The sequence below is a fragment of the Prinia subflava genome, chromosome 10, assembly GCF_021018805.1.
Source record: "Prinia subflava isolate CZ2003 ecotype Zambia chromosome 10, Cam_Psub_1.2, whole genome shotgun sequence".
Lineage (NCBI taxonomy): Eukaryota > Metazoa > Chordata > Aves > Passeriformes > Cisticolidae > Prinia > Prinia subflava.
Window position 1 is genome coordinate 1528680 of NC_086256.1, and position 19959 is coordinate 1548638.

Genomic DNA, 19959 nt, shown 5'->3' on the forward strand with positions numbered 1-19959 from the left:
GCACGTAACCCTTGCAAACAAATGGCTTTATTTTAATATATAAGCCACGTATGAGTGTAATAAATGTATATGCGTGCGCATTAAACTCATATGTGTGCGTAAGAAGGGTGTATTTGCGCGCAGCCGCGGTTTGAATCCATCAACACCGCTCTAAAGAGCCCCCGCCCCTCAGGCACTGCTGTTTTGTGGGGGCTCCTGAAAACCGCTGGTTTCACCCCAAAAATGGAGCCGGTTTGCCTCCAGCAGGGCCTACATCATCCACCCTTCTGCTAATCCGCACTAAGAAAGGCACAGCTCTTTTTTAAAGCCGTGTTTTTCAAGCTCTGGATTTTTTGAGGTGACATTTTGGAGCTCCCATTTTTGACCCAAGAGAAGCCTTTTTGCCCCTACAATGGTCTTCCAACCCTAGAACAGCCTTATTAATTCAGCAACGGTCTTTTTGCTCCAAGAACAGCATTTTTGTCCCAAGAAAAGCCTTTTAGAGGTACATTTTGCACAGCTTTTTCAATAACCCTCCCGGGGGTGCATTTCTTCAGATACCTCCCTCCTCAGCTCTTCTCTTTATATGTTCCCGGATCCATATTTTTATCCCATTTTTTCATGATTTTAAATTATTTTGAGCCAGAAGGCTTATTAAAACAGGCTTTATCCACTAAATACTTTAAAAAATTTAAAAAATTTGGTTCACTGACTTGTTTGCCTAACAACAGCAATGCCAAGTTGTTTCCAAATAATTTGGGAAAAGCACCTGGAATACCAGCCTGGGGATAATGACAGTGACAAAACTGACCCAGCTACACAGGAGCAGATGTGGGACTTGAACCTCGTGGTCACAAGCACAAAAGATACCTAAATATGTTAATTTGAGCTTTTTAATGTATGTACAAATGTTTTAGACCAGTCACAATTTCATCGAGTATATACCGTATTTACAAAAATTACAATAATTTAGTCAAACAGTAAACCTGAACATTGATAACCTCTGTCACTACCAGATATGACAAGAATGGGGTTTTTTTTTAGTTAACTATTTGGATATACATACGTCCTAATACCTTCATGCATCCATAAAAACATTAGGGATGGAAATAATCAAAGCTTAAGTGGGGTAGAGGGTTGGGGTGGGGTTTTTTTTGGTAAAGTTTAATGGTGGATTTGTATTTTGTGAATGGATGAGTATCCAGAGTTATGTGCTGTGACAAACTCGATACAAAGCTAATGAGGTTTTCATCATTAAAAAAAGTACGTTATAGTAATGAGATCCTTTTTTATTATATAGGCATAGGTCACAATATCTACAAATGTGAATGAGAAACAATAAACCAACAAATCACAGGAACATGATTCACATTCCAGTTATCTCTTTAAATAAGACAAGCACATACTGGATCAAAACATTAATAAATAACATCCAGTTTGTTACTATTATCTTAAGGTCTTTTATATAAAAGGAGACCTATGTGTTGGTTTCACATTTTCAGTTAATGGCAGTAAATAATGGACCAGTACAACAAAAGGATGAGTTTTATACAGAAAGCCATGTACTTTGACACACTGTCTTTGCAGTAATAGCTTTGCCACTTGAAAATGTAAGTGCAACAAGTAGTGGATTGTCTTGAAAAACCACCAGCCTTCAAGACTCACATCCGATGGCAACCTGTTCCTGAGGCAGTAAATTCACATTATTTCCTGCCCATCTTCTGAGTATCCCTCAAATGCAGATAGGTGTTGGTAAATAAACTGCTAGCTTAAGTTACTCTACAAAAGAACGCCAGAATTTGGGGTGAAGTTTGAATTTCAACTCGCTTTTGAACTAGGAAAGCTGCTTCAGCTTCAGCAACAGAGAGATTTCCTTGTGATGTTATTGCTTTGGTCCAATATAAACTTCTAAGATAATCAATTTGCACTGGAGTGACCTCAGAAATCAGACCTGGTCTGTGGGTGTCTGTGTGACAGCTCGTACACCATGATCTGAAAAATGAAGCTGCAACAGGTTTCAGCCTGCCAAGAGCCTTGGCCAAGTGCTCTGGAGCTGATAAAGGCATAAAGGTGATACAAGTGGGCTGGAGAAAGTTCTGAATGCTCAGCAGGGGAAGTGTTACCGACAAGCTGGGAAGTTTCTAAACCTGTCCAGCAGAATTTTAAGTTGTTGCTATTTCTTGGATGGTTTCAAGCTGCTGATGAGAACCATAGGAAACGCAGCACGTGCTCATTCCTCACTTGGACAAGGTGGATTCACCTTCCCCCCAAAACTGCTGCCTAACAAACCAACAGGGGCTGTTGGATCAAGGACTCGCTGCTTGCTTCCCAAAGCTCTTGCTGAGGAATTCTGCCTGCACATTTCACTGCGGGGCCTTGAGGGGAAGCACAGCACTAATGCAGAATTAATGCAGAATTAATGCAGAAGCAGCGAGAGGCTGCCACGCTGACCCAGCCCACGATTCAGCTTTGGCTCTATTCAGCCAGACTACAAAGATGAGCAATTAAGCAGCAAATGGTGACTGTTAGGAGTGTGCCTAAACCACAGCTGAGCACTTCAACTGGATAATTCTATCCAAACCCAGGAAAAAAAAGGTACATTGAAGTTTGGGCCTCACCAGCAGTTGTTGGACACAACTGAAGCGTTGCCGTATCACACCTCACAAAATAAAAAACAAAAGTAGGAAATTCACCAGCTACACTTTGTTGGAGACAGACCAATTCCACCTTTCCCCAGTACGTGTTCTCTCTTGTCCCACTGGAATCCAAAAGAAAATAGAAAAGTTACCAGAAACTGCAGCCCTGTGGCTCTGGTAGGGTGAGCCAGGTGGCCAGAGTTCCTCTGAGCTCAGGATTCTGGAGACAAGTGTTAGGAAACCTTTCTCGTGTTCTTCATGATAAGTATTAGGCTCTTAGTTCTCTGAAACTTCTGAATTTGCAGCCAGAGTTTGGCTGACCTGTGACATTTGTGACAAGAGACTCTATAAGCACTAGCACGGGTCTGGAGGCTGAGGAAGTACCTAATACAGGGGTTTTTGTCCTTGGTTTTCAAATTCTGACCAGGCATCGTTGAGCTCCATAAAGATCATCTTTGCATATTGTTCATATGGCTGCCCAGTAGCCTGCAATGAAAAGAGAGAGAAAAGAGGGACATCAGAGCTCCCAAACCCAACCACAGCAGCTGGCACGTGAGCAGAGTCCCAAGCAGTTCCATGAATTTTCACTTTTTCCTTGACAAGAATAAGCTACTCTGGAGGGTTGCTGTCCTTAAGAATTTCTTGGCTTTGCTGCTCCTCAGAGCTGACAATCCTCAGAGTGGGATAAAACACTGTCCCATGGGCATAATAAATGCAACATTCTAAATAATCAATATAACTTTGGCATTGGGAGAGGAATTTCACCTGCACGGCAGGGGAAGAGCTGCCACCTGAGCAGTTCCTGGATGAACTCAGAATTCCACATCCTCCCAAGCCTTGAGACTCTCAGGGCTTCCATTGCCTGCCAGGAATTCCCTCCTCCCCGTGTCCCAGATGGAGTCCTTGCTCCCTGTGGCAGGAGCCAGGGCACCAGCCCCAAGCTGGGCAACCCAACAAGCTGATGGTTCCATTGTGGGAGCTGGATTTGGATCTCCTTTAGCAGGAACTGTTGTCCAGCAGCAGAACGGCTGAGAGTCAGAGTGAGGGGGACAAAAGCTCTGAATTTCTGCTGCTCCAAGCAGCGGGTTCCAGGCACAGTCTTGGGGCTGGCAGTGGTTTCACAAAACCCCTGACTGGTCTGGGATGGGAGGCACCTTAAAGACTGAATGGTTCCATGGGCAGGGACACCTTCCACCAACCCAGGTTGCTCCAACCTGGCCTTGAACACTTCCAGGGATGAGTTTAGAGCTCACAACTTTCCGAAACCAGCAAAAATCTTGAGCTCCCACTTTCTGCAGAGCTGTTTGCAGCAGTGATCCCAGCGATCCCACCCAACATTTTCTAACCTCCCCTGAGGTGGGGGCAGCCCAGCCTTACCTTGTCGGGGTGGACGACGAGCACAGCCCGCCTGTACACCTTCTTCACCTGCTCTGGGGTCACCAGGTCTGCCATACTCACAGGCTTCCACTTGGTCTCCCCTGCCCACAGCACCGTGTGCATGGTGGACAGCAGCGCCCTGATGTTCCTCTCCTTCCCCTCGATCCACTCCAGCACCTGCAGAAAGGAGGGTAAAGTCTCTGTTTATGCCTCACATTAGATATTCTACCCGGACAGAGTTTCTTCATTTGAATAGCTGTGACCCCGGCGAGCATCTTAAATTTCTTTCTGTGCTTTAGAAAACCTTCAGAATACCTTTGTCTAATTGTCGTTAATTTTTATATCACTGCTTGAAAGTTAAGGCAGACTTTGAGCAACATCCCTGCTAAAAACACTGACTTAGTAATGCTTGATGGAATAGTCAAAGGACAAATTAAGTGTTCAACTGTCTGGTTCTTTAGCAAGGTTAATTGCACACCTAAACTAAGCTCAGCTAAGCTAAAATGTAAATGTGAACACCAAAGCATAAATCTACTTTACAGTTCCAGGCTGAGCTGCCTCAATGAAATAAAAACACATCAGAGCAAAGAGAATTACATTGGGAAGGACAAATCAGCTGGGAGCTTCAGGGACTCGACAGCTTTTGTGGGGATAAAAATGGGAGCTGGGAGAACTCCTGCCCACTCCACGGCCTGACCTCTGTCCAACTGTTGTGGCTGATGGTGTTCAGTGTGGTCACTTCCCAAAGGTTAAAACCTTTCACAAGGCTAAACCCAGGAAATTGTGAGAGGATCATTCTGTTTTCTAGAACTCTGCTTGGCTTCTGCTGCAGCTTTTCCTCTGAGTTCTCTCTCCTTCTGTAATTCCAATTTGTAGTCTCATATTTCACATACAGAGAAGGACAGACTGAATTCCCTTCCCTTTCATAAGAGATCTGCAGTTTGGCAATTTATTGAGGAGAGACGAGAGAATTCCAAAGCAGGCAGGATTAATGAGGCAGAGGATTAGTTCAATTAGCTGCGCCTGCTAATCAGGGCTGGAGTGCTGTGGAACAGCAGCAGCCCAGACAGTGGCACTGAGCGAGGCATTGTTGATGTGGTCTGCTTGAGGACAGAAATGTAACCTTCAGTTTTAAATCTGTTGAGGACATTGAATGACTGGGAGAACATCACCAAGAATTTTACTTACTTTTAGTTTTTCGGGGTCCATCTCCTTTGCCATTTCTTCTTTTCTCATCTCAGCTATTGTTTTGGGGCCCTTCTTGTCCTTGTGGGCATTAAACCCTTGACCAGATAATAAATCTTCAAAATCTGCAGACACTTTTGGCTTGGAATCTTGAAAACCGAGAAGACTTGAAATTATCATCATGGCATGGGTGCATTTAACACTGGCTTTCTACATAAGATACATCCTTTGGTTAATCACATTAACAGTCTCCCAGTGCTAATGAACATGCAGGTTCTCATGAAAGATGTTACTCAGTGTAACTTTTAAGTAACTTTAAGTAACTCAGATGTTACTTTTAAGTTGTTATTATTATTATTATGGAATCGCAGAATGGTTTGTGTTGGAAGGGAGTTCAAGTTTTAAGTTTATCCAGTCCCAACCCCCTGCCATGGGCATGGACACCTTCCACTACGCCAGTTGCTCCAAGCCCCATCCACCCTGCCCTTGGACACTTCCAGGATTATTTTGGAAGCTCATCTGGAATAAACAGCACAATTTAGCATCTAGGACAGCATAAAGCACCAAATAACCACGGTGCCTGGCTTGCTCAGCCCTAAAGGGATATCGGATGCGGTGGGGAGGGATGCTGAATTCCACCGCTCTTACCGGCGCCGGCGGCTCCTTTCCCCCGCTCTCCCGGCGCTCCCGTGGCCGAGAAGCTCACGTTGTAGTTGGGTTTGTTCTGTGGGGAGGCGTGGGGAGCTCCGGGCGGGGGTTTGGGCGCTGTCCCCTGCCAGCCGTAGCCCGGGCCCTGCTGCCACCCGCTGCCACCCGCGGGCTGCGGGGGCGCCTTCTGCGGCGACGGCGGGAAGCCCCCGCCCATGCCCGTGGGCGTGGTGGGCTTGCTGGCGAACGAGGGGCCACCTGCGGACGGCAAGGGAAGATGGAACGGGAAAGTTTTAGAAATATGATTGCTTGGTGTGAAAAATGCGTATTATATGGCTCTACGCAGATATTTGCTATATGTAGTATGGTAAGTTGAAAAGTTATGCTGTATTGGTGTTTGAATAATATAGTAAATGGAGTTTTGTAATTAAAATTAAGCTTTAGTAATCAAAAATAAAAATTATGTGTGTGAGATATTTTTTTTTAGCTCAAGAGAAAGAGAAGATAACCAAGAAATTCTTCGCACAGAGATATCAATTACAGAAACCCCTAAATTTTCCAGAGGAGAGAGACTTATGGCTTCCTAATCAACAGAAACAACCTCTTCAAGCTTGACTCAGACTTCAAAGGCACCTAGGGGACTAACAGAAAGTTTCTGACAAGTACCAGACAAACAGAATTGTTTTAAATAAAATATGCATAAATTATGAGGTTATTCCTCTTAAGGGGTGAATTCTCTTTTGACGTTGCCCTTCTCCTGACTGACTTTTGTCTAGGAAGGGGGAGGGCCCAGCCCAGGCTGTAACTCTTTGCTATTATTGTCTTATTAATTGTCCTAACTCTAAATTGTTTAACCTTTATTATTATATTTGTATTACTATTTTTTTATAACCATTTTATTTGTATTAAACTTTCATAAATTTCAAAACCAAGCGATTAGGGTTTATTACACTTGGCAAAGGATTTTGTGAAATACAGAGTTGTGTTTCGTGTCAGGGAAATGAAGAGAATCTGTGTAATTGTAGTTGTGGAACACGGCCATGGGACAGTTATAAAGGTGAGTTCTAATAAACAACTGATGGACCCCCCAGTCTGGGAGACATATCCTGGGTGTACATCCTGGAATACTGAAATATCGAAATAGATCACAACAGCCTATAGAATTATACAGGATCAACTATGGATTTATGACTGTTAAGTGTTGAATTGTGATGTTAAAACTAGAAATGGAAACTGCTGGGAAAGTTTATGAATATGTATGAATATAGCAAATAAAATCCCAGCAAGTCCAGCAATGGGTGTGCAGTGGTAGGGAAAATCCTTCCGCTGTACCCAGCGCTGCCTTTGCTCACACTTTACCATGTTAATTAATTAATTATTAAATTGAATTGCTGTTTGATCTATTGGCCGTGTCAAGCGTCTAATTTCTAACAATTTCGAGGATGTGAAGCCTATAAGTGAAGCAGCAATGAAGGTGAGCTTTGAGATGGGAGATGCCGAGCCCTTAATTACTGAACAACTGGAAAAGAAGGGTTTGGCCAGCTGAGGGAGAATCCCTCTGGATCGAACAATACCCTCAGCAAATAAAGGGATGCCAAGGGTTCAAGAATCAGGGGAGACCCTGCCCATGTGGCAGGGAAGAGAAAAGGGGTGGAGAAAGCAGCTTTTAGGGTTTAAAATGTAACACAGTATGGTAATGTAGTATTTCTAATAGGCTGTATAGCATTCTATAGGATTTGTGTCTTTTACTGGTTGGATGTTGTAAATTAGCACATTGAGTACAGAAAAAGAGACAATGTGTTGTAACCAGAACTCAGGGGTCTCTCAGGCATGGCTCTAAGCTGGAGCTGGCAGCTTTTAGGCTGGGCTCTGTCTCACCCACGAGCCTGCACTGCTGTAAAGCCACCTCTGCAATAAACAGCATTTTGGAGCAGAGCTGCCTGGGGTTCTGCACCTCCTCTGACCTCTCTGCACCGGGACATCTCCTGCACACAGGAGGGGCTCACTGTGGGGATGGAAACTCTGCCGTGGATTTTTACACCATCGCTTTTGCACCGAGGGTGCTCTGTGAGTGTTTGTAGGGCAGCACCTGCCTTTGAGGATGTGAGGAACTGGAGGTGCCTCGAGGAAACAGGGGAAGATGGATGTAGCTAAAAAGGAGCCACAGCTCCGTGTGGATGGTGGCAACACAGAATGATGGAATGATTAAAATTGGGAGGGACCTGAAAGCTCATCCACTTCCATTCCACTTTCCTGGGTTGCTCAGAGCCCCATCCAGCCTGGCCTGAGCACTTCCAGGGATGAGGAATCTCCCTGGGCAGCCTGTGCCAGTGCCCACACAGAGCTGGTGTTGTTGAGCTCGTGCCTCCTCACGCTGTGCTGATTAAAGCCATCCACAGGGATGTGTCCCAGCACCTCATTGCTTCAGGGGATGCTCCTCTGGCTCTGGTTGTGTTTGTGGGAGGTACCCAGTGTCAGGGTTTTATTATTTCACACTGACATCCACACTCAGCTCCCAGCTCGGAAATGTGTCATGGAAACTGGATGAAGTGCTTTTCAGTTAGTCACGATCAACAAAAATGTGCTTAAATATCCTGGGGATGCTAAGCCGTTTGTTTTTATACCCCACCACTCTCCTACAGAATGGGAGTTTCAAAAGGACCTCGGTGCCTCTGACATGGGGCTTGGCAGCCTTTTTGTTTTGCTCCTGCAGAGCAGCCTGAAATCCAGCAGAGGGAACTGGGAAACCGAATTCCAGAGCCATGCTGGGACTGACGCAAAGGGGAAAACAAACATCACACCAAACCACACGGGCTCACAAGGAGCTGAGGGCAGCAACAAAGGCAAGAAAAATCTATTTACCACACTCAGACAATGCTGGGCTCAAGGAAAGCTTCAATAATTTCTCAGAACTGCCTTTTAAACATGGAATTGAGCATTTGGTGATTGTTTCATGACATAAAATGAGGGAAAAAGGCTTTTCTAAGCAGCCAAGCTTTGTAGCCCAGTGCAAATACCCCACTTTAGATAATACTGCAAATTAGAGGCAGATCAATTCCACAGCTTTTCTCACAAAGCAGGAAAATGAGTCAAGTCTAGGAGGAAGCAGTTCCTCAAGAACCCCAGCAGCTTTGCAGAGCCAAATTCTCCTCCCAGGCGTGCAGCAGCACTTGAACACAGAGCATCCTCAGCCAGAGCGTGTTGGGACTTATCAGAGGTTGTGCTTTGCAATCCTGGAGCCTGCTGAGCTCCCTGCACGTTGCCAGCACATTTTTTGACTGGGGATGAGGAGAAGCAGGGATTTGTGAGAGTTGACAGAGAATCAGGCAGAAGGGAAAGCCTGGCAGCAGCGCTGGCAGCCGGGTGGGTTGACAGGCCCCACACATAGCAGGCTGCTCAGCCTGTTTCTCTAAAAGAATGCTGGTAATTTATTATTATTTTCCTTTTTTTACTAAGGGATGCAAACCTGCTAAACTCGCTCCAAGGCTTCCCAGGTCAGCAAAGGGATCCAGAGTTTGGGGTTTAGCCTGATGAGTGGGAGTGCTGTGGAGGGATCCTGTAGGACTGGTGGCAGCAGACTTACTTCCCATTCCTAGACCACCTTAAAAAGAAAGGAAAAAAAATATATATAAAAGAAAAAAGGAACATTTTTCCTCCTGTTTGATGTGAGTGCAGCTCTTCCCCAGTGCTCAGGCACGTATTAGAAGACTGCTATTAAAACTGAGTGTGCCATTGTCAGGTTCCTCAGCAGCCTCAGACTTGTTGCACTCCCACTCCCAATTAGCAGCAGCAGCGGGAATGTTCCCAGACTGTCTGCACTGCCACAGGAATTGTGACACACGGATATATTTTAAGAACTAGAAGCCTTCAGGAAGCAACTCTGGGAGGCCATACACACTCTCCCAAGATTAGAAAGGATCCTGCAGTCCTTTAGTGGCATCCTGGGAATGCACAGCACTTCCCAGGTTTTTCCATGGCTCTACATGGAATGAAACAACCTCTGGACACTCTGACCTCACCTGTGCTGCTCTGGAGGAAACAAACCCAGATTTTTGTTTTAGTATGGAAATCTTTGGAGGGAACTGTTCTTTGCAGTCACTGCCAGCATTTTCCCTCTGCTTCTCAGAGCTCCTTAAAGGATTGGGTTTGGATTGTTTGGGTTTTTTTTGCTAACCACCCTGAATTTTAGGACACATACCTGCCTTATTGGGCCAGTCCCAACCACTGGAAACATCTGGCTGGATGGAAACGGTCGGAGTGCTCGAAGCTAAAGAGAATGGTTGGTATCAGAATCTCAAAGCAGTGCAGCAAAGCCAGCATGGCCCAGGGAGCCACGGGACCCCACAAAGCCTCAGAACCTCACGTGGGAGGCAGCTCTGCCCACGGCAGGGGCTGGAACTGGATGATCTTTCAGATCCCTCCTAACTTTCCAGGGAGATTCTCCCCTGGAGCATGTTTTAGATGATCAGGCACCAACAAATCCATGGCTGAATGTCTTTCAGACAGGGTTACATGCTAAATTTTGGGATGAGAAGGAGGAAATTAGGGAACTTTTAAACAAAGAGAAGAAAATTCCTTCCCTTCAGTCAAATTCGGCTGTGAGTTTGGTTAGGGTTAGTACTGGAGCTAAAGAAAGTTGGTGCCTGCAACTAAAATCACCCAAGGATGTGTGTTTTCTCTAAATATGGCTGAGTTTGGTGCAATTAATGGTAGTTTGGTTCAAAGGAGACCTCATAACCACAGGAATATGTGGGCAGACATTGCTCATGGCCTCTTTTTTTATTTCTACAAATAGCCTATTAATTAAGTCTAAGACCTGAGCAAAACTCAGCTCATCCTACCACACTTCAGATGCTGAATATACTTCAAGTCCAGAGACAAAAAGCTCTTTCCTGTTTCGTGGGGTTTCTGTGGTTTAGAGTTGTTTTATGGGAAGAATCAGTTTATACTTAATGGCTCCATTTCTATTTCAAAGCAACATTTTACATTTATTTAAACAGCCTGGAAGAGCCTCCCCTCTCTTACCCATGTGAAAGGGATCGCTGTGCACAGTTGGGGAAGGGCTTCTTGTGGCTTGGAGGAAAGGATCCCCAGGGACAGCTGAGGAGCCAAGGAAGGAACCCAGGAGGTCTGGACCAGTTTGCTTGGGGCTACTCCCAAATGGATCAAAGGCTGTGAAAACATATTTGAGAAAATGAAATCATTAACTTGCACCAGGAATGTGCTCCAGGGTAAGGGGGTGCTGTGGGGAGAGGAAATCTGATACCTGCAGGTAGCAAATAGGAGACAGCCTGAGACTGTGGGGGAGCAACTGGAGGGCAAAAATATCCCAAATTCTGGGCACCTAAAGAGCCCCATGACTTGGTCATGGCAACAAACTGACCCCATCTCTCGTTTCCTAAGGGAGGCTGAATTTACAGCCAGGCAAAGCGAGTATTAAAGTGTGCAGGCACTTCTGATGGGGTTTGAACTGCCAGTAGAGAGTGGAAGGCAGTCTGGAGCTTGGAGTTACTGCCCTGGTGCAATCCCTGCCATCCCTGCTTCCTCTCAAGGTGATTTCAGGCTAGCAAAGGTTATCCATGCTGGGGATAAAAAGGCTTTTAGAAACAGCTTTAGGAAATAATGGATATGTTTCCTACATCTCTTGTTACAAAAATCCAGTTCTTCTCCAACTCCATTTCTGATCAATTTGTTCAGTCTTCTCTTTTTCATGTAAAACCCCAACAAACTCAACCAAAAGAAATTCCTGTGAAGTCACTCAGATTCTTGTCAACAAATTTAAGGTTAGAAGCATCCTGAAAGGTACAATCCCTAGAAGCTCTGCAGTGTGTTAATGATGCTACTCATTACTTATGTTACTCAGTCACTACTCTTCACTCATTTCCCAAGCTCTTATCCTTGTTTTCGTGGCTTGGGACCATTGAGCTGTGTGATTCTGGCTCTGATAAATCCCTAAATCTTTTCCTGATCTGTTGCTGCACCTCTTGTGTGATGTGTCTGCAGAACCTCCCCTGGGTGAGAGGTCTCAGACTGAGCCCACAAGAGCCACAGCAAGAGAAACCTTCTCCAGGCACAAGTGACCAATTTCTTCCACTGAAACTTGGATTCTTCTCCTCTCTCTTTGCACTTGCTCTGCTGTATCCTTCAAAAGATCCCTCTCCCTAATATCTACCCAACCACTCCTGCAGCCTGGTCTTGGAAGAAACAGGAATTCTCTATTTCCTAGACCCAGATCACTCTCACAGCTCCGAACCCCCTAAGTTAAAAGAGAAATTCAATTCACAGTGCTGTAGGTCTACCCAAACACCCAGAGGATTGTTTTTAAACCTCATAATCCCCTCATGTGCACTACTGGACACAAAATGAGGGCAAAACTGAGGATCCCCAGTGGCTGTTGGTGTGAGGAGCCTCCAAACCCCCAGGTGTGCCCCAGCAGGGACTGGTTTGGTGAGGATGCACCAGCCTAGAGCAGAGGAGCTGGCTGGCACCTCGGGATCCCCCAGGTGAAAGGGGGGATCCCCAAGAGCAGCTCCCCCAGAGGGATCCCCCAGATCCCTCAAGAGCAGCTCCCCCAGAGGGATCCTCCAGGTGAAAGGGGGGGTCCCCCAAGAGCAGAGCAGCTCCCCCAGAGGGATCCTCCAGGTGAAAGGGGGGATCCCCCAAGAGCAGCTCCCCCAGAGGGATCCTCCAGGTGAAAGAGGAGATCCCCCAAGAGCAGCTCCCCCAGAGGGATCCCCCAGGTGAAAGGGGGGATCCCCCAAGAGCAGAGCAGCTCCCCCAGAGGGATCCTCCAGGTGAAAAGGAAGGATCCCCCAAGAGCAGCTCCCCCAGAGAGATCCCCCAGATCCCCCAAGAGCAGCTCCCCCAGAGGGATCCTCCAGATGAAAGGGGGATCCCCCAAGAGCAGCTATCCCAGAGGGATCCTCCAGGTGAAAGGGGGGATCCCCCAGGAGCAGCTCCCCCAGAGGGATCCCCCAGATCCCCTAAGAGCAGCTCCCCCAGGTGAAAGGGGGGATCTCCCAAGAGCAGCTCCCCCAGAGGGATCGCCCAGGTGAAAGGGGGCATCCCCCAAGAGCAGCTCCCCCAGGTGAAAGGGGGGATCCCCCATGGGCAGCTCCCCCAGAGGGATCGCCCAGATCCCCCAAGAGCAGCTCCCCCAGAGGGATCCTCCAGGTGAAAGGGGGGATCCCCCAGGGGCAGCTCCCCCAGAGGGATCCCCCAGGTGAAAGGGGGGATCCCCCAGGGGCAGCTCCCCCAGAGGGACCCTCCGAGCCCCGGTCCCCCCGCTCGGCAAAGCCGCCATTACCTTCTCCTACCCTCGGGGACGGGGACGGGGACGCCGAAGCTGCCGAGCGCCGCGGGGTGGAGTGCACAGAGCCGGGTGCGCCCCCGGGGAAAACCTCCTCGGCAGCGGCTGCGCCCTGCGCGCCCGGCCCGCCGCCCCCGAACAGATCGTTCAGCAGGTCGGAGTTAGAGGGGGCAGCGCTGGGCTGCGAGGGAAAGCTCCTGCTCGTGGGGCTGCCATCCAGGCCCAGCAGGTCCACGTCTTCAGGGGGAGGCGCTGCTGTTGCTGGAGGCTCTGGCTGCTTTTTGCTGTGTTTGGGTGTCCCGTGGGGTTTGTCACCGCTGGCGTTGCTGTGCTGACTGGAAAGGGACAAGAGTTCGTCATCTGACTGTTCGCTTTCCTCATGCACCAACGCTGCTCGATCCTCTGAGGTGGGGTGAGAGCTACTTTTGTCAGATTTCTGATCTAAATGATGATTGAAAATAAAATTAGGCAGCTGTTAGTTTGGTCATCACAAAGGTCCCGTAAAAAATCAGCTTACAAGCAGAACAGAAAGCTGAGAACAGCACAGCAGCATTTGGCTAATATAATTTTGCTTTTTAAAATAAAAGCTGGCAAATTCCTTCCCCAGAAGGGTTTTGCAGCCCTGGCACACCTGGGGGCCCCATCCATGGAGAATGTGGCACTTGGGGACATGGTCAGTGGTGGCCTTGGCTGGGGAATGGTCTTAATGACCTTAATGACCTTAAAGGTCTTTTCCAACCTAAATGATCCCGTGATTCCTTTGCCAAGATTAACCTAAATTTTCTCATCAAGGCTTATTTATTTCGAGTTTTATCACAAAGAAGGCCTCGGGTGAAGGTTCACCCAGGAACTGTGTCAATAATGGTCCCACAGAGCCCAGTTTGGAGAGGATGCTGTGGGACAGGAATTCCCATTCCATGGCAACATTGGGGTCTGACAGCAGAGCCGTGCTATGGGGGGACCCCTCAGCCTCGCTCCGTGCTCGGGGCAGGGGAACAGGAGTTCTGTGTGCTCTTTGGGGCAGGTTGGACTCCAAAGACCAAGCCTTGCCTACCTTGCCAGCTGAGGGAGGAGAAGAATGCGCTCTGCCCAACGTTCCTGATGTTATCCTGGGGGGAGTCCGTGGCACCTCTACCTGCGGCACAGAGCGGCAGAGAGGTGGGATTGAACAACAGCCAGCTCAGCAGGAAGGATTCAGGGAAAGGGAATAAATCCATGCAGATTTATTATATTATTTTATCCTTACCTGCCAAAGCAAGAGTGTCCTGGTGCTCCTGGTGGGAGGAGAAGAGAATGGAGGGATTGATGTCTTTTGTCGTGAAGTTCTCCCATGGGGGAGTTAATTCAGTTTGTCTGTCTGCAGACTGTATTTCTATGTCCAGTATAACGTGAAAGAGCTGAGGGTATTTGTCTGGAGAGTCACAGGCGTCCAGCTCAGGCCTAAAGGGGACAAGAGTCGTCCAGTTTAAAAGGGAAGAATATTTCTGGAAAGCTATAAAAAGGCTTTCAGTATATTCAGGCTTTTCATATTTCATTTGTGACTGTTCTCCCTCAGCCTTCATCAGGCTTTTATGCATCAGGTTTGATTAATGTTCAGCTTCAAACACTCACTTGGTGAATTTGAGAGTGGTTGTTCCCAGGGCTATGAATCCAGTGTGAAATTGAATTTGGAATATTTGTGTGTTGGTCATCTGAAAAGAAAAAAAAAGCAGAGAGAACCAGACTGAACAAGGGCTTAAATACAGGAGTTAGTTAAGTCTACTCTAATCTTCACTGCTGCATAACTGAATTCATTCTACTACAGGCAATATTCCTTCTCAATATTCACAAATATTCCCAGTATTTCCATCTGCCTTCAACTCTGCTGCTGCAGCCTCTGTGCAGCAGAAAACCTTCAGGAAGAGGCCTTCTTTCCCTGCTTCTCCTTATTTCTGGGATCTGCTTATCAATTTTGCACTGAAATTAGGCTGTTCCCACTGAACACATTGGAGCAACAGGTTTGTGTCCCCAAAAACACAAAACCATTTCACTTGAACTGGAGGCCTCAGGGAAATCTCATCTACACAGCAAAGGGCAGCAATGACATGGGGAGGGGAGGAAAATATTCACTGCCCACTCTGCCACTTGAACATTCAGGTTTCAAATACATCCTCAGGGAAATTATGGGGATTCCAGCCCTGAGTTCCCCTCCCTGCCTCCACAGGAGAAGTGGAGCCAGCTCCCACCTTGGCCTGGAGGCGTCCCCCGATGGTCGATCTCATGTGGTACACGGACACAACAACATCTCCATGGACGGTGGCTCCCAGAGGGATCAGCACCTTCCCCTCCTGCACACGGTATTCTCTTGGAGGGGAAGAGGGGGAAAGGGAGAAGGGTTAACCTCCCTTCTGCCACGTGTCAAAGCTCTCACCTCCTGCAGGCCCAGCAAGGAGGAGCATTCAGTGTTCTGCATGGTTAAAACTAAAATATTCCACAGGGGGAACCAACAGAGCACTAGGAGGGTATCCTAGATCCTGCCAGCCTCAGATCCTGATGTGTGTGCAGTTATCCACTCCTGATCCCCTCAGATCCTGATGTGTGTGCAGTTATCCACTCCTGATCACCTCAGATCCTGATGTGTGTGCAGTTATCCACTCCTGATCCCCTCAGATCCTGATGTGTGTGCAGTTATCCACTCCTGCCACCCTCGGATCCTGATGTGTGTGCAGTTATCCACTCCTGATCCCCTCAGATCCTGATGTGTGTGCAGTTATCCACTCCTGATCACCTCAGATCCTGCTCTGTGTGCAGTTATCCACTCCTGCCACCCTCAGATCCTGATGTGTGTGCAGTTATCCACTCCTGCCACCCTCAGATCCTGATGTGTGTGCAGTTATCCACTCCTGCCACCCTCAGATCCTGATGTGTGTGCAGTTACCCACTCCTGATCCCCTCAGATCCTGATGTGTGTGCAGTTATCCACTCCTGATCCCCTCAGATCCTGATGTGTGTGCAGTTATCCACTCCTGATCACCTCAGATCCTGATGTGTGTGCAGTTATCCACTCCTGATCCCCTCAGATCCTGATGTGTGTGCAGTTATCCACTCCTGATCACCTCAGATCCTGCTCTGTGTGCAGTTATCCACTCCTGATCCCCTCAGATCCTGCTCTGTGTGCAGTTATCCACTCCTGATCACCTCAGATCCTGATGTGTGTGCAGTTATCCACTCCTGATCCCCAGATCCTGATGTGTGTGCAGTTATCCACTCCTGCCACCCTCAGATCCTGATCTGTGTGCAGTTATCCACTCCTGATCCCCAGATCCTGATGTGTGTGCAGTTATCCACTCCTGATCCCCTCAGATCCTGATGTGTGTGCAGTTATCCACTTCTGATCACCTCAGATCCTGATGTGTGTGCAGTTATCCACTCCTGCCACCCTCAGATCCTGCTCTGTGTGCACTTATCCACTCCTGCCACCCTCAGATCCTGATGTGTGTGCAGTTATCCACTCCTGATCACCTCAGATCCTGATGTGTGTGCAGTTATCCACTCCTGATCCCCTCAGATCCTGATGTGTGTGCAGTTATCCACTCCTGATCCCCTCAGATCCTGATGTGTGTGCAGTTATCCACTCCTGATCCCCTCAGATCCTGCTCTGTGTGCAGTTATCCACTCCTGATCCCCTCAGATCCTGATGTGTGTGCAGTTATCCACTCCTGCCACCCTCAGATCCTGATGTGTGTGCAGTTATCCACTCCTGATCCCCTCAGATCCTGATGTGTGTGCAGTTATCCACTCCTGATCCCCAGATCCTGATGTGTGTGCAGTTATCCACTCCTGCCACCCTCAGATCCTGCTCTGTGTGCAGTTATCCACTCCTGATCCCCAGATCCTGCTCTGTGTGCAGTTATCCACTCCTGATCACCTCAGATCCTGCTCTGTGTGCAGTTATCCACTCCTGATCCCCAGATCCTGATGTGTGTGCAGTTATCCACTCCTGCCACCCTCAGATCCCCCTGGCCATTTCTCTCCACCCCAGGCTCTCTCCGTGGCTCTCCCCATTTCCCAGCGCAGGCCGTGCCTGCAGCTCCGGTGTTCCCCAGCAGGGTGCAGGGCTCCCGGGGGCCGGCTCCGCACTCACTTCATCCTCTCGTAGTCCTGGGCGGTGCTGAGGATGCGGGTCTCCCCGCTGAGGATGTCGCAGAAGGGCCGGCAGCCGTTGCGCTGCTTGTTGAAGCAGGGCACGGGGCTGAGCGTGACTGACTTGATGGTGAGCGGCTTGCAGTGGGGGATGACAGGTTTGTCTGCTATTAGGTCACAAATGTACCCTATGTACCTGCAGGCAGAGAAAACCAGTGATAAATAAATCTTCCTTTAATTCCCTTAAGGGTCTAAGATAGCTCAGTCTTTCTCAGGCCTTGGAGGAATATATCAAAAGACAGGAAAAAGGACTCAAAAGAGGCTCTCACCCTTAGCTGCAGTAAGATGTTTATTCTAGGTGGTCTCCAGGGGAAAGAGGATGTGCCCAGGGGAACAGGGTCTTTTCTCAGGACTTCTGAGGGTGGGGCAATTGGAACACAGCCAAGGGGGTCAATAAAGGGAAGGAAGAGTCAAACTACATGGCACAAGCTCTAGGGGTCCCTGAGGGAGGAGAAACCATTCCCACAGGGGAATGGAACAACCAGGGATGAAATCTCCGTTGCTTTCATTTCGTACTCAAAATCTGCCTCAAAATCCTGTGCCAGTGCTATTCTTGCAGAGGCAGGACTGGAGTTTCCATGTGCTCCCACATCCCTGCAGCTGGCCCAGCATCTGCACTTCCAGCTCTGTTTCTGTAGGGATGCAGCTGGCACAGGAGAGGGATTCAGCGAGGCCCTGTTAACCACAGGTTCAGCATGGGAGGGTTGGGTAGGAAGGACCTTTAGCAGTCACCTAATCCCACCCTCTGCAATGAGCAGAGACATCTTAAATACTGGAATAATTCAGGCTGGGAGATCTGAGCAGGAGCAGCTTCACAGCTCTGTCTCAGAACTTGATTTTGTGCTAGGGTGATACTGATGCCTTAAGTTAATACCTATTATTAGTAGATATTTAGAATAGAGACTCAACAAGGAATAGGCCTTGTCAAGCCTCTAAAGGGGGGAAATGATGTCTCAAGTTTTATCTTTCATGTTTTCCAGCCCCTGTGCTGCCCAGGGTGCAGCTCTGAGCTCACACTCAGGGTCACTCAGCTCTGCACACAGCAGGGACACAAAACAAATCCTTTCCCTGCTGCACACCAAGGACAACTTTCAGCCCAAAAGCACAAACAAGGGTGGCTGGAGGGAGGAACAAGAAGGATGGGACCTCCCAGCCTGGAGCTGGAATTGGACAATTAAACCTCAAAATGCAAATGGACCAAAACTTGTAAAAGTGTGAAACCTCATGACCGTTTGTCCATTTTGTGTCAATTTTGGGCCCACCTTGGGTGTAGCACAGGCTCTTCTCCTGCCCAAGGTGTACCCTAAAAGCCTTTCAATAAATCTCTGCTTTATTCTCTGGCTCTGTCCAGTCTCTGTTCCAGCTCAGCCTTCCCAAGGCACCAGCACCCCACCGAGGATCTCCAAGGAAAGAAACCCCACAGGTGCTCTGGGCAATTCTCCCAGCCCCTGATCCCCCCTCATTTCTGAGGAACTGTGGGTGTGGAGCCTGTCTGAGCCTGGGGCCAAAGCACCCCTGGCAGGCCTTGGGGCAGCTTTGAGCACGAGAACGGAGCTGAAGTGCTGAGCCAGGGTTCTGTACCTCCTGTGAGATGGCCACAGTACAATTCCAGGTCTCTTTGTGTTCAGCAGCTGCACAGCGGGGCCAGGGTGAGAGAAGAGGTGACAGAAACAGAACATTGCACTGACCAGGACTGCTGAGGCTGCACGGCCGTCCTGGCAAGGAAAGGGGCAGAGAGGAAAAACTGTGAGTGTCAGAAAGATCCTTTCAATCTGAGCTCTCCACTCCTCCTGAAATCACAAAATATAATTTGTCCAGGAAACCACAAGATGATGGGGAATTTTGAGTTCTGTGTCATTTGTTCAACACCCAGGACTTCAGTGAACAATCAAAGCTAAGATAAAATCCAGGGAGCAGCCAAAGCTGAGGGTGGTTGACACTTGTTTGGAAAGCCCACAAGAACATTTTGGCTGCAAATGTTGGTGTTTTGTGGCTGCTCCCCAGCTGTAATTTTATAATTATTTCAAACATAGGCCTGGAAGTGACCACGGGGGCGAGAGTGCATCCATCCTACAGCTGCAGGCACTCCTCTAATAGAAATTTATCCTGGAAAAGGATAAACAAACCAAAAATCCAACTCCAGGCTCCCTCACCCAAACACATCCACAGCTCTGAGCTTACAGATTGCTCCTGATGGGTTTTTTTAAGGTGATTATGGGGGAAAGTTTGCTGAGTCATATTGATAGATCAAAAATGTATGAAGAGCAGGAGAAAATCAATGTATTCCCAGTGCCCTGGGTTCCTGATATACACCTTCCACTATCCCAAGTTGCTCCAAACCCCTGTGAACATTTCCAGGGATGGGGAATCCACAACTCCTCAAGGCCTCACCGCTCTTGCTCCTTGTAATTGTTTTTTTCAGGCACCTTTTAGGCATTCCAGCCATTTTCTGTAGGACTTTCCGTGCTGGAGCTGATCCAGACCCCAGGACCCTGCTGACATGAAGAGGCTGTTTGCTTTTTTCCAAGTTTAGCCCCTGCCAGCTGTTTCTGACAAGATCTCTCAGGCTCACATAAACTAGAGTGGGTTTCTGCAGCCTGGTTAGGCAGCCTGTCCTTTATCACATTATCCTGAGATCCACTG

The 19959-nt window shown here is 48.1% G+C and overlaps 1 protein-coding gene across 3 annotated transcripts in view; it reads right to left on the reverse strand.

The window, feature by feature from the left end:
* Window positions 1-870: 870 nt before the first annotated feature.
* DNAJC6 (DnaJ heat shock protein family (Hsp40) member C6) overlaps window positions 871-19959 on the reverse strand; it is a 56341-nt gene continuing 37252 nt past the window's right edge. For all 3 annotated transcript variants that reach the window (XM_063406896.1, XM_063406897.1, XM_063406895.1), the window contains 14 exons: window positions 18898-19031; window positions 17258-17452; window positions 15360-15477; window positions 14746-14825; window positions 14381-14574; window positions 14189-14269; window positions 13132-13575; window positions 10851-10997; window positions 10024-10092; window positions 9292-9426; window positions 5826-6083; window positions 5181-5326; window positions 3993-4169; window positions 871-3101 (listed from right to left, as the gene is read on the reverse strand). In XM_063406896.1, the coding sequence (XP_063262966.1) occupies window positions 3000-3101; window positions 3993-4169; window positions 5181-5326; window positions 5826-6083; window positions 9292-9426; window positions 10024-10092; window positions 10851-10997; window positions 13132-13575; window positions 14189-14269; window positions 14381-14574; window positions 14746-14825; window positions 15360-15477; window positions 17258-17452; window positions 18898-19031 (2280 nt within the window). In that variant the 3' untranslated portion in view covers window positions 871-2999. The remainder of the gene's footprint in view (window positions 3102-3992; window positions 4170-5180; window positions 5327-5825; window positions 6084-9291; window positions 9427-10023; window positions 10093-10850; window positions 10998-13131; window positions 13576-14188; window positions 14270-14380; window positions 14575-14745; window positions 14826-15359; window positions 15478-17257; window positions 17453-18897; window positions 19032-19959) is intronic.